The sequence below is a fragment of the Gopherus flavomarginatus genome, chromosome 3 (assembly GCF_025201925.1).
Source record: "Gopherus flavomarginatus isolate rGopFla2 chromosome 3, rGopFla2.mat.asm, whole genome shotgun sequence".
Taxonomy (NCBI): domain Eukaryota; kingdom Metazoa; phylum Chordata; order Testudines; family Testudinidae; genus Gopherus; species Gopherus flavomarginatus.
Genome location: NC_066619.1, coordinates 112,915,971 through 112,929,281, shown reverse-complemented (window position 1 = coordinate 112,929,281; position 13,311 = coordinate 112,915,971). Strand labels below are relative to the sequence as shown.

Genomic DNA, 13,311 nt, shown 5'->3' with positions numbered 1-13,311 from the left:
GGTAATTGGTGCCTGCAACCTCTGGCTGGTACATCCCAACAATTAATTAAAGAAAATATTCTTTATATCTGGACGTTCTGCATTGACATCAGATGGGACTACTTATTGGTAAATTCTGAAACCAGATAGATGGATTTTAATATTCATTGTATACTGCACATGAAATTAATCTCCAGCAGCACTGAAGTACAAAATTACTCACTGTAATTTTTGGTGATTTTTATGTCAGTGCTGCTATTTGCAGACAATTCTTGATATTTCTTGTAAATATATTTTCTGTATTTTAAGTCATTATTTCTTGTTTACTGACAGAGTTTCACACAGGCATAATAGGTGTAAATTCAGAGTATAAAGTTCAATATGCCAGCCTTTTACAATGGTTATTTCAAGTAGTTAAATTGCTTGTAGGCTGTCAGAATAATCATGCCAAGTGCATATTGATAATTTCAACTGATACAAAAATGCTTTGTCTAGTTGTTCAAATTGAAAATGCCAATAGAACGAAAAACACGATGTAAAAAAAGTTTTACACTCTAAACTCAATATGCTATTACTTAAATTATTCTTTGATAAAACATATCATTCACTTTTTAGTCTGGCCTTTTCTTGATGGAATGCTAGACAGGATTTCTAAATGAGAGGCAGAATTATGAAACTGATATTCAATTCAGACTGCTGTGAGAATGATATCGAATAATAATAATACAATATGAAGTTTATTAACATTCATATTTTTGACACCTAGGGAACATCTGTTCAAACTCATTTTTCAGCCCTACTCCTGTAGTGCAGAAAATAAAAACAGAAGATGAGGACAAGGAAGATTCCAGTATTGCTTCCTTTACACCTAAGGATTCTACACTCCCCATACCTACATCTGTTAGTTGTATAAATGAAGAAGACGACTCTTTAAAATCTCAGAATCAGTCTGTGCAGGCTGAATCATGCCAAAAGTCACCTGGATGTGCTTCCTTTGAATCAGAGAGCCTGGAAAAAGAAGAAACGAATAGTGTGTCCACAGAGGATGATGTCAGCGACCTAGAAAGCACTGAAAGTAGCGAAAGTGGCTTGGAACCTGGAGAAATACCTGCTGTAAGAAAAAATGCTGTGAAAATACCCATTGTATATGAAACATATTGCATGGTGGTTTTAATTTATTCATAATCAAGGGCACAGACGCCTGTCGAACAACAGCAGGCTACTAACCAAAACCTGCTGAACTTTGTGTGTGTTAAGTCCCATTGAGTTCAGTGAGACTTGAGCATGTGCTTGAAATGAAGCATGTGCTTAAGGGGCTCTCCTGAATAGGGATGATTTCCTGAATTAGGACAGAATTTTATTGCAGCTTACTTGATGATTTTTTTTTCTTTTCCTATTTTGGATATCTGGTAATCTGACAGTAGGTAGGCAAGTCTGAATTGTCAGAAGGTACAGCTAAGCCCCTCCCCTTTTCACTAACTGCCAGAGTGGAGGACTCCCCACACTGTAGCTATACTAGGAAACTTAGCTAGAGCATTTGAAATAAACTAAAAATGGAGAAGAAAGCATCCTATGAGACAGACGTGGCCACTACTATAAGATATTCAAGTGTGAGGAAAGAAATTTTTTACATATTCAAAGAACTGAGGAAAAATACCAATCATTTACCATGAGTCAATACCCCTAAAATGTGTTAGGAGGATTGCTGGTTATTCAGAATAGGTGGATAGGAGGAAGGAAACTCACAGGGATATCACAATCAAATTTTTCTTCTCCTGCTATTGGAAAGTCTGGCAGTCTGACATGGGGATATGAACAGCAGTAAATAGTCTCATGGTAAGAAAAGTGATTTGAACTTGTCTGCCTGTGGCTCATAATAGTTTAGTCTCCTGAGGGCTGTAATACTGTCATCTGTTTTCAGTTGTTAGGTTTAGTATGTGGGTCCTGGTTGGTGTTGGTGGCCTGTGATATATAGAGGCTTAGACTGGATGAGCTGGTGATCCCTTCTGGCCTTAAACTTTGTGTAACTATGCAATGTATTTATAACCACTAGCAAGGATGCTTAGGGAGGCACTACAGATTGTATCGCCCTCCTACCGAATGTTGAGGGTTGGCAGATGACTAAAGAGAGACCATACAGTAGCTGGCAAAAGTGTGTTCTAAAGACAAGATCATAAACCTTGCAGATGTCTTCATAGAGGCTTGAGCTCTTACCACTCCAGAGACTGCGTGTGGCCTAGTGGAATAAGCCATGACATTGGTGAAAACGTGTGTCTTTATGTGCTTTGGAAAAACATACTTTGATCTTTATGGCAGTTGAAGTATTTGAGGTCTTCTCACCATTAACATCTGGATAATAGCGGATGAAAACATAACTTGACTTCCTGAAGGGTTTAATACCTTAGATATAAATCTTAATGGCCTATATTCATCTAACGTATGCTTTTTTCCCCCTTCAGGTGAAATGGATTTAACAGAAGGAAGGTAGTGCAGTTTCCTGAGCTCTGTAAAAAATTAATGTTTCTTTAGGAATAAGTGGAGGAAGAAAGAGATTAGTACCCTGAATACTAATTTAAAGGCCAGACAGGAAATCTGTGTACCAGAGGAGGTTGAAGGAGTTCAGCAGTGTGTAGAAAAAGTGTAACATTGGAGTGAAAAGGTAAAGATCTTGGTTTGTTCATGGTGTTAATATGGACTGCTAGAAATGGCTGAATCTTGAACTAAAGAGCCGATCTGTTAAGCTCAGATTCAGGAGAACCTTGTGCTTTTAGAACTAGGAGTCCTGAGTTCATTCCCTGGAAATGAACTGACCAGTCAAGTCACTGCAACTGGTGAGTCATTCAGGGATTTGAAGTACTGTGACCTCTGAATGTTGTGATGAGCTTCCCCACATTCATCAAGTATATCTTTATCCCCCTCTAGTGGAAGGACCACATAAGGAGTGTTCATGAGTTTGCTATTCCCTCTGAACTAATGGACTGGGTCCTTTAGCTCAGGCAATAGTGGTTCATGCATTCAGATTGAGCTACCTTGGGTTCAATCCTCATAGATGAACCGACCATGGGTGTTGTTACAGAAGCAATATTGGACCCATTAATAGTGATAGAAACTTGGAAAACCATGCACTCTCTTTGGAAAGAACAGCAGGGTACTGTAGGCCACCTGTAGAGAGCCAGTGACTTTGCATTAACTTTGTCATTTCTGCGTTGAATCTGAATTTCCTTCTGAACTACATGGGGACCTTCAAATCCAATGTTACTCTGTGAGTCCTGTCCTCTTGAGAACATTGGAGAATATTGAGTGAATTACCTTTTAGCATTTGAACGCTAGAACAGGCTCTGTTACCCCTGTTTGGAAACAATGACAGATGGCTTCTTGTGTAATCTGGCATATCAGTTGATCTTTGGATGTTGGGGGCTTGATGAATCTGTCCCTGGGAAGAGTTCAGTTCAACTCAGCATCCATTCAGAATTAATTCTGTAACCTAACCTGTTTAAGGTAGATCAATAGTGTGCAAAGTTTTTGAGGTCTTCCTCCTATTTTATTCTGGGCCTCTATACATGTGGACTGAAGAGTCTGGCCATTATTCTTAGAGATGGAAGAAGGCATAGAGGTAAATTCAGATTTGCATCTCCTGATATGTCTCTTACCAGCTATTGTCCATTATCTACCTCTATTATCATCTATCTCTGTTGAAGTCAGAATCTCTTCTTGGATAGCAGGATGACCAGCCCAAAGGGCTGCCTGTTTCTACTATCAGGACAAAATTCCCTTCTGTTCTATCTCATAGAAGGAAGAGATTTCTTACCTTTGGCAGAAGTTTCCACCACTACTCTATCACCACTCCCCAAAGAGCTTCACTTTGAAAATATTGAGGTACCCATCAGTTTGTCTTGTAAATCTCCTCCTGATGCTCTTAAACTAATCTGTGTATGCATGATGGTGTTTAAAGTCATGGATCTATCAGAAAATCTTCAGAGTACCTAAGGAAAAATCTGTAACAAAGGATGAAGCAAGGGAACAAGCAATTCTTGTGGAACTAGGAAGAGTTTTTTGTCTTTGGCTGGTGGTTAATCAGTTAGGTTATTTGTCCAATACTGAGAGGGGCCTTCAGTAGCATGAAACTAGGGCAGAAGCTGTCGGCATTGCACAGGAAGCTCTAGAGTTTTTTCTCGGAAAGTCCTTAATCATTTTCTCCATAGCTAGGAAGTCCTCCTCTGAGGGAATCAATGTTTCCATAAAAAGTGTGGCAACAACTAAATTTAAAGTATTTGGATTATGTTTTGGAAAAGAGTAAAATATTGATATGTGATCATTAAAGTGCCTGGACTGATTAGAAAAGTCTCATTCCAAATTAACTGTATCTAAGGGCTCGTTTTCACTACTGGGGTAAGTCAACCTAAGTTACGCTGCCGCTGGAGTTGACATAGCTTAGGTGGAATTATCCGAGTGTCTTCACTGTGCTGTGTCAATGGGAGAGCAACTTACCTAAATCTTCTTGGGGAGCTGGAGTACCGGGGTCGACCGGAGAACACTCTGCTATCAACCCCTGCTGCATCGATTTGCAGCAGAGTTGATCTCCCTGTAGTGAAGACAAGCCCTGAGATTTCTTTCTCAGAAGAATACACATTGTTCCTTTTGTATATTGAGAAAATACTATGTTATTTCATTAGTTCTGTGAACAGGATTTTCCTCAGGTTTGTTCAATTGTGGAACAACGTCCATTGATTCTTCTTGGAGTGCTTGTTCATGTCAATTCCAATCAGGTGTTCGCATACCGCATGCATGACAGCCGGAAGATATTCCTCTAGCAGTATCCGTAGGATCTACCTGGGCACCCGCTGGAGTTGCTCCTTCATGGCGCCCAATATAGGGCCCTGTCAACCTGACCCCCCTCATTTCCTTCTTACTGCTTGTGACATCTAGCTGGAACTCCCTGTTGCTCTTGCCTTGGCAAGCGCATGTTAGCAGTATTCATATATATAGTTAGATAGTGTAGTAGTTTGTTTTTTTTTCATTCAGGAGGTCCAACCCCCGTTGTTTTTCCCTGGCACCGGGTTATGCCTCGGTCTCCGGGTTTTAAACCGTGCTTGGACTATGGCAGGTTTATGCTGAAAAGTAACCCGCACACTTTGTGCTTGAAGTGTCTCGGCAAGGGGAATCTTAGAGACAGGTGCAAAATCTGTAGAAGTTTTTGCCTCAGGACTCTTAAAGACAGGGAGCACCGCCTCCGAGTATTGTTTATGGAGGTAGCACTTTGGCCTCAGTCAGAGCCGGGCATGGCAAATCCAACTTCAAGTGCCACATCCTCAGCACACAGCGCTCTGGCACCATCCATGCGTGAGCTGCTGCCAAGGAAGGACTCTGCTAGAGACGGTTGGCACTGCCATGACTCCGCTCACACCCACACATTGGGGAGGCACCAGTCGCACTCCCTGGTGTCCCACAAACAGAAAAAGAGGGTGCTCCCCAGCCAGGTCTAAAGACCAGCTGGCCAATAAACCCCCATCCACACCCATTGGGTGGGGATTCAATTGACTTCTGCCCCGGAATGGGTCCAGTTGAATCCAGACCCACACCGCTCACTGGCAAAGACCTACAGCTGCCCTCTACTCCGGAGGCATTCCAGGCAGCAGCAGACCTTTTGGCACTTACAGCGCCACCCTCACCTCCTAGGCAAGAGAGATCTCCAGCACCAGTTCTGAGCCCAGTACATTCCATGGGCAAACTGGCGATGATGTCGGCCATAAGACCACCATCCCTGTCACATCAACCTGCGGCATCAGTGGCACATGTGGGTGAAGTGCTCTGGTCCCTCAGTTGGCACCAATCTCTGGCACCAAGCAGCTCCGCTCCTCCGTGGTCATCACAGTCTGAGACCTCGGAGTCGGAAGCAGAGTCATCACGCTCTAGTAGGAGCAGAAGATCTTGCTTCCACTGCGACCGACAGCCCTACCCGGCACCATGGCCGGGCCAATAGCAGGCTCCTCAGTGGCCCTTCTGGATACCCTGGGTTTATCGCCGGAGCGGCATTGGTGATCTCAGCTTCTTTCGGGCAGACGCATACATCCTCCGCATCGGGCATCCCAATGGGGACCAACCCACCGACATCAATGGTCTTGACTCTGATGGCACCTTCGATGACTGTGGCACCGATCATGGCACTGGTGCTGGCGGCACCGGTTGCCGCTCCACCCTCGGCACTGATACCAGCACTGGCCACAGCACTAGTTGCAGTTCTGCTGCTCCTTGCCCCACGGGACCCCAGAGGGCTGAGGGCAGGAAAGAGACCCAGTCACCATTTCATCTTCCTTGTTGCCAGATGAAGTGCTGGCAGGTTCCTCAACCACTCTGGCCTCAGTGAACACAAGAGTCTTTCAGCAGCTGCTGAGACCGGTGTCCCAGAACCTTAATATCAAGGCTGAGGAGGTGATGGAGAAGGTTGATCCGATGGTCGACATCCTCCTCCCCCCTGGGCCATCCCATATCGCACTGCCACTGATTAAAACTATCAGCGATGCCACTAAGAAACTGTAGCAGATCCCGTTCTCATTGCCTCTGATCACGAAAAGGCACGAGTGGGGATGCTTTGTTCCCTCTCAAGGATACAAGCATTTGTATACTCACCCCCCACTGGACTCCCTGGTAGGGGATGTGACTAACCAGCACGAGCACCAGGGCTATCAGGGGCCCTCTCCCAAGAACCACAGGGCCAAAAAAACTGGACCACTTTGGCAGGAAAATATACTCTGTGGAGGGGGTTGCAGCTTCGTTTTGCTAACCACCAGGCAGAGGTTAGCACATACAACTATAATACATGTGGCACAATGGAAATATTCACAGAGCTTCTGCCTACAGACTCTCATGTGGAGTTTTCCGCGCTTGTAGAGGAAGGCAAATTGATTTCCTGCACGTCCCTGCAGGCAGCCTTGGATGCAGCAGATGCCGCCTTTTGCACCATTGCTTCAGGGGTGGCTATGAGAAGAAATTCCTGGCTTCAAGTCTCAGGCCTACCGTACAAAGTGCAGCAGACAATTTAGGATCTCCCCTTCGAGGGCCAGTCTTTGTTTTCAGAAAAGACTCACTCTCATTTGCATAGCCTCAAGGACTCTCAGGCCATCCTGAAGTCCTTGGGCCACCACATGCCTGTGACCCAAAGGAGGCACTTCAGACCTCCCTAACACCCACCAGTACAGAGACTGAATCCTCCCTGCCTTACCTTTTCCTTCTGTCTGTCCCCATACTTTCACGCATACTTTCATGTAGCAATCACTTCGTCCCACAGAAAATACCTTGGTCTGTCAGCGGTGCCCTGTGTATTCACCAAATGCATTCCAGTTGTGGCCGTGTTTCTGTACAGGCTCCAAGTACAGGTGTTCCCGTACCTTGATGACTGGCTGATCAAGGGCTGTTCCAGGCCTCCAGTGGAGGTGCAAGTCAAATTCATCATAATGATATTAGACGAGCTGGGCCTTCTCTTAAACAGGGGGAAGTCAACTCTATCCCCCTTCAGCAGATAGAGTTCATAGGGGTGGTTCTGGACTCAACCCAAACTCGGGTGTACCTGCCGGAGACAAGGTTCTGGGCCATGGGCAACATTATTCAGAGTCTCAGGCAGTTTCCCATCACCACAGTGCAAAATTGTCTAAGACTCCTCGTACACATGGCCACCTGCACCTACTTGGTGCAACACACCAGGCTCAGGCTTCGGCCTCTCCAGTTGTGGCCAGTCATGTGTATTGGCCGGTTCGAGACAGTTTGGACAGTGTAGTGACTCTGCCTTTCCCGGTCCTTGACTCCCTTCTGTGGTGGCTCGACCCACAGGTGGTGTGTGCAGAGGTCTCCTTCGCCAGCCCCCAGTCAACTCTCTTGTTGGTGATGGATGCATCAGACTTGGGCTGTGGAGTGAATTTTGGAGACCTCAGGACGCAAGGCCTCTGATCTTGGCAGATCTGGCTCTCCACATCAATGTCAGAGAGCTGAGAGTAGTGTGCCAGACTTTCAGAGCCCACCTAACAGGGAGTTGTGTATCAGTTATGACAAACAACATCACAGCAATGTTTTATATCAAGAAACGGGGGTGCATGCTCCTCTCTCCCCTGTGCCAGGAAGCCCTCATGCTGTGGGACTTCTGTGTAGAGCATTTGATTAATCTGCAAGCATCGTACCTCTCTGGGGTACAGAATGAGTTGGTGGACTACCTCAGCAGGTCATTCCACAGCCACGAGTGGTCCCTATGCCCGGATGTTGCAAACTCCATCTTCCAACAGTGGGGTTTTCCCAGATAGACCTGTTTGCCAGCAGTTTTGCTCCTTACACAACCACAGTCTTGGCTCCTTAGCATTCCTCTTCCTGTGCAGAGACCATCTCCTTTACGTGTTCCCATCCCACTCATTCACAAGCTATTCTTCAAAATAAGGGAACAAGCTTTGATGATACTGCTAGCTCCAGCCTGGCCCTGCCAACGCTGATACACATTGCTCCTGGAAATGTTCGTGGAAGCCCCAGTCACCTTGCCGCTCTTCTTGGACTTAATTCAGGAACATGGCCTCCTTCAGCACCCGAACCTCATGGCGTGGAAGCTCCGTGGCTGAACCTAATGGAGCTTACCTGCTCGGACCAGGTTAGACAAGTCCTCCTTGGCAGTAGAAAACCCTCCACCAGGGCAATCTACCATTCCAAGTGGAAGCAATTTTCAATCTGGGTGGCACAGCATCATTCATCTCCAACGCTCACCACTCTCCTTCTTATATTGGACTACTTCCTCCACCTCGAGCAGCAAGGTCTGTCCATGTCGTTAATAAGTGTTCACCTGGCTGCCATTTCAGCCTTCCATCCAGGTACAGATGGCCATTCGGTCTTCGCCAACCCTATAGTCAGTCGTTTTCTGAAAGGTCTCAACAGGCTATAGCCACAGGTCAGGCAGCCGATCCTGGTTTGGGACCTCAACCTGGTCCTTTCCAGACTCATGGGACCGCCCTTTGAACCTTTGGCAAAGTACTCCCTGCTCTGTTTCTCATACAAGGTAGCGTTTCTGGCAGTGATAACCTCAGCCAGGAGGGTTTCAGAGCTCAAGTCCCTGACATCAGAGCCCCCTTACACTGTGTTCCATAAGGACAAGGTCCAGCTCAGGCCTTACCGGACTTTCTTCTCTAAGGTTGTCTCCCAATTTCACATCAACCAGGACATCTTCCTCCCAGTGTTTTATCTTAAACCTCACTCGAGCGACAGGGAGCAAAGTCTTCATTCATTGGATGTCTGCAGAGTGCTAGCCTTCTACATCAAGAGGATGAAACAGTTCTGAAAGTCTGTCCAGTTATTCTTGGCAGTGGCAGACAGAATGAAAGGTCTTCCCGTCTCTTCTCAATGGATTTCTTCCTGGATCATGTCCTGCATCCATGAGTGCTACAGTCTGGCAGGAGTGCCTGCTCCTCCGATCACTGTGCACTCCACCAGGGCTCAGGCCTCTTCCATGGCATTCCTGGTGCAGGTTCCCACCCAGGAAATATATACAGAGTGGCAACATGGTCCTCCATACACACTTTCACCACATACTATGCAATCACCCAGCAGGCCAGAGACGATACAGCCTTTGGAAGAGTGGTGCTCTCATCAGTGGAAACTCCAACCCCTGCCTCCTGAACTTGGGCTTGGGAGTCACCTGATTGGAATCGACGTGAACAAGCACTCGAAGAAGAAAAAAAATGGTTATTCACCTTCTTGTAACTGTTGTTCTTCGAGAGATGTTGTTCATGTCAATTTCAATACCCATCCTCCTTCCCCACTGTCAGAGTAGCCAGCAAGAAGGAACTGAGTGGGGGTCAGGTTGTCGGGCCCTATATTGGGAACCATGAAGGCACAACTCCAGGGAGCGCCCAGGCTGACCCTACGGATACTGATAGGGGAAAAAAAAATCTTCCATCTGTCATGCATATGGCGCACGCACACCTGGTTGGAATGGATATGAACAACACATTTCAAAGAACAAAGTCACGAGAAGGTGAGTAACCATTTTATTCAGAACTCTCCATAACTTAGAATCATAAAATTGATGGGAAAAAGTCTATCATGAGCTTCTTCTTCAGACCCTTCCTCAGGGAGCTCCTGTTCTGCTAGCCAAGAGGTGAGAGAGGAACGGGAATATTTACCTTCTTCATTCTTCGATTTTTTTTTGGTATGAAAACAACTCTTTTTATCTTTTCATCTGTTATAAAAAAAGAGTTGTATATGGAGGGGAGGGTGGGATCAGGTAATGGAAAACAAATGAAGGTTTTCATCAAACCTTTGAAACTCTAAATAGGCTCGAGTAAAGATCACTTAGTTCTCAGATGAGTAATATCTTGACCTTTTAGAGTGTGCCCTGGATCACCAGAATCACTAAGAATGGACTATTTCTCTCTTTTGGTGTGCTTGTGTGTTTGCATGTATGTCAAGGAGGTTTGAAGGATTGGATGGAGGAGGATGGTACAAAAATAATTTGGATATTTGTGATCTGTAGATGGAGCCTGGACTTCAGCAGGAAGTGGTCCATATACATTTATGGTGGGTGGGATGTTGATTTAGGGAGAAAGAGGAAATTGAGTTAAGGACCTCAGAACAAATGGAGGATCAAAGGCCATGAACCACTGTCTAATGAGAGGTGAAAGAGTATTCAGTTAAAATTTCAGCACAATGGGCTGGATTCATGAGGGAATAGCTTCCGAAGGGCATGAGGCTGAGGAGAGGGGAACATGTTGACCTATTATTGGAACTGGTCCACATAGACTACTGGCTTCCTCTAGTAAAGCAGCTGATACAACCAGACCATCTGCTGCAGAAGCTGATGATGAGCTCCTGTGGGGCAGCATGGTTGAGATGAGGCTCTTGTGTTTCTTAGTTACATCAGCTCGTGTGGCTTTTTTCTGGGATTGGGACCACATTTCTGGCTTGAAGCTATGGCTTCTGTCTGCCCCCTTGCTTGTGGATCTTTATTCTCCTGCTTGTGTTAGCACAGAGATGTGTGAACTCAAGGACATGGTATTGGAGGCATGCAAAGAGTAAAATGACTCCTCAAGGTACATCTGAAACAGGCGTTGTATATTGGAGGTACGAGGCTTCTTATCCCTTTTGGACTTCAGAGATGCATCTAAGGTGCTTTTAGGAGAAGTCCTCATGTTCAATAGTGTCAATTTTTATTTTTAATTAGTACATTTAGTAAAATCTTCTCATTATTACCCACTACAAAATGCACAATTTTTGGTTTCTCATGCTGAGATAGGAGGCAGTCCGGATTATCTTGGAGAAGCAGAACAATTGTGGGCCTTAGCGAAAAGAGGAGCATGTAGTTGCTATGTAACAGACTGGACCTCCTTCTGATATTAGCAGAGAGGAAGGAAAACCGATTGTTGCATTGCCAGACGTACCCAGAGAAGGGGAAATATAATTTAGGGGCAGAAATAAAACAGCATTTCCCTTTTACAGACATGAAGATTGCACTAATAATTTTTCAGAGAGATGTGAGATTTGAGTCCTGACATCACTCCTCCCCTTGTAATAATATTAAGTACTATAAACATCTTTTCAATGTTGTGATCATACTGTGTAACAGGTTATATTTAATTTATCTGTTTGGGTACCTCGCAGACATTTCCAAGTGGCTTTTCAAATATTTTCCAGTACACCTCCATGCTCTCTCTGTGTTACGGTTGTACAGAATTACATTACAGAGGCTATCAGGAAGGCCAGTCTGCCTTACTTTTTTGCTCAGCTAGTTGCATCTTTTGATGTCATAAACCCAACCTTAGCCACAACATCCTCCTCCCTCCACTTATTTTAGTAAACAGTACATTGTTCTGTATTGTAGCTGCTGACAGCCTTGATTTGCTGTTTTTCTTCCTCTTGAGGATGTTCATTGTTTTGTCAGTCATCTCCTTTATCTTTCCTCCTTACCTGGACTGGCAAACTCCAGAAGTGATCTCTGGTACTGATCCTTGATAAATGAGGTTGTTGTGACATGATTTTCCCTTTTTTTAAAAGTACCCATATGATAATGGTTACTGACAACTGCATGAAGCCACCACAGGGTGAATCGTATGGCTGTGCAGATAAATGAAATGGCACACACATTTCCATTTAATACCTTATGAGACAGTGTGATCAAATGTTTTGAAATACACAGCAGTATTCTAGCGTACATTACATTTTCAGCCAGCGTTAATCTTTATTCAGTAAATTTAGCATTTATTTGTTGTAATTATATGTTAATGGTTGCTTTGTGTTTCTTTTTAAAGACAAATATTGCATTTTAATTTTTAATTCATAAACTGAATGGGGGAAAAGTTATGAAGAAAAACCATGCATGTTTTTTTAATATGTTGTCCTAATACCAAGTTGTTTTCCACACCTTTTTCTGAAGTAAACTGAGAGATTGTCCCATCTCCTGAATCTAACAAAATAACTAGTGTCAGACAAATTTTTGAACTCTCAATGAGAGGTTTTTTACATTCCTTATATGAGAATTTATCTAACAAAGTGGATACTTTATACTGTTAGCAGAAGAATGTTCTTGCTTATCAGCATTAGTTTTGTTCAGTTTCCGATTAAACTAAATGTGGTTTCTCCCTTTCAGCTAGCAGAAATTGAAAGAAAGAAAACATGTAAGAGTTGGCGTCATCCACTAAGTAAACCTCCGGCCAGATCTCCTATGACACTGGTTAAACAGCAGGCAGTAAGTGATGAAGGTGAGCATGGTTTTAATGTGTTTCTCTAATTATATCTGCCTGTCTTTATAAACCCGTATACATATATATTTTAACTATGACAAAAGTGCTGAGGATGAAAGAGTATTTTGACTGTGGGAAATCTTCTAAAGTTGCAGAATAATTCCATTGAAAAGCTGTCAGCATGCTCACTGAATTCATGGGTTCTTTCTTTTTCCTCGTTTTCACTTAAATTATCCTAAACATATTAGAACTGTCTTGTAAGAAGCTCAGAACAGTATGAAGTCATTTAAAGTGCTGTGTGTGGGATGAAGACACTTTCTGTAGCCAGATCTCCTTTGTTGGATTTCACAGCAATTGGTTTTAGCAGCAAACTTTACATCTTATTGTAGGAAGGCAAGTGTAGCTATGACATGCCATTTCTAGATCTTCAGAACATCAATCCTTGTAAACTGTACCTCATTGGACCATTTTTTTCTTTCTTTTTTTTGCGCATTGTGATTCCATTGTTTTATAGACATCCAGTTGGAGGCTTGAAAAGTGGTTCTGGTAAAAGACATCTGTAGTCTTGATTCATGAAAGAGACCAGGCATGGGGTTTGGTGGGGTGGGGTTCTGGGTTCAGCTACCTGAGG

At 44.1% G+C, this 13,311-nt stretch overlaps 1 protein-coding gene across 2 annotated transcripts in view; it reads left to right on the top strand.

Moving 5' to 3' along the window:
• Window positions 1-13,311, top strand: part of KDM4C (lysine demethylase 4C) — a 443,189-nt gene that overhangs the window by 252,438 nt on the left and 177,440 nt on the right. For both annotated transcript variants that reach the window (XM_050943102.1, XM_050943101.1), the window contains 2 exons: window positions 746-1,092; window positions 12,587-12,698. In XM_050943102.1, the coding sequence (XP_050799059.1) occupies window positions 746-1,092; window positions 12,587-12,698 (459 nt within the window). The remainder of the gene's footprint in view (window positions 1-745; window positions 1,093-12,586; window positions 12,699-13,311) is intronic.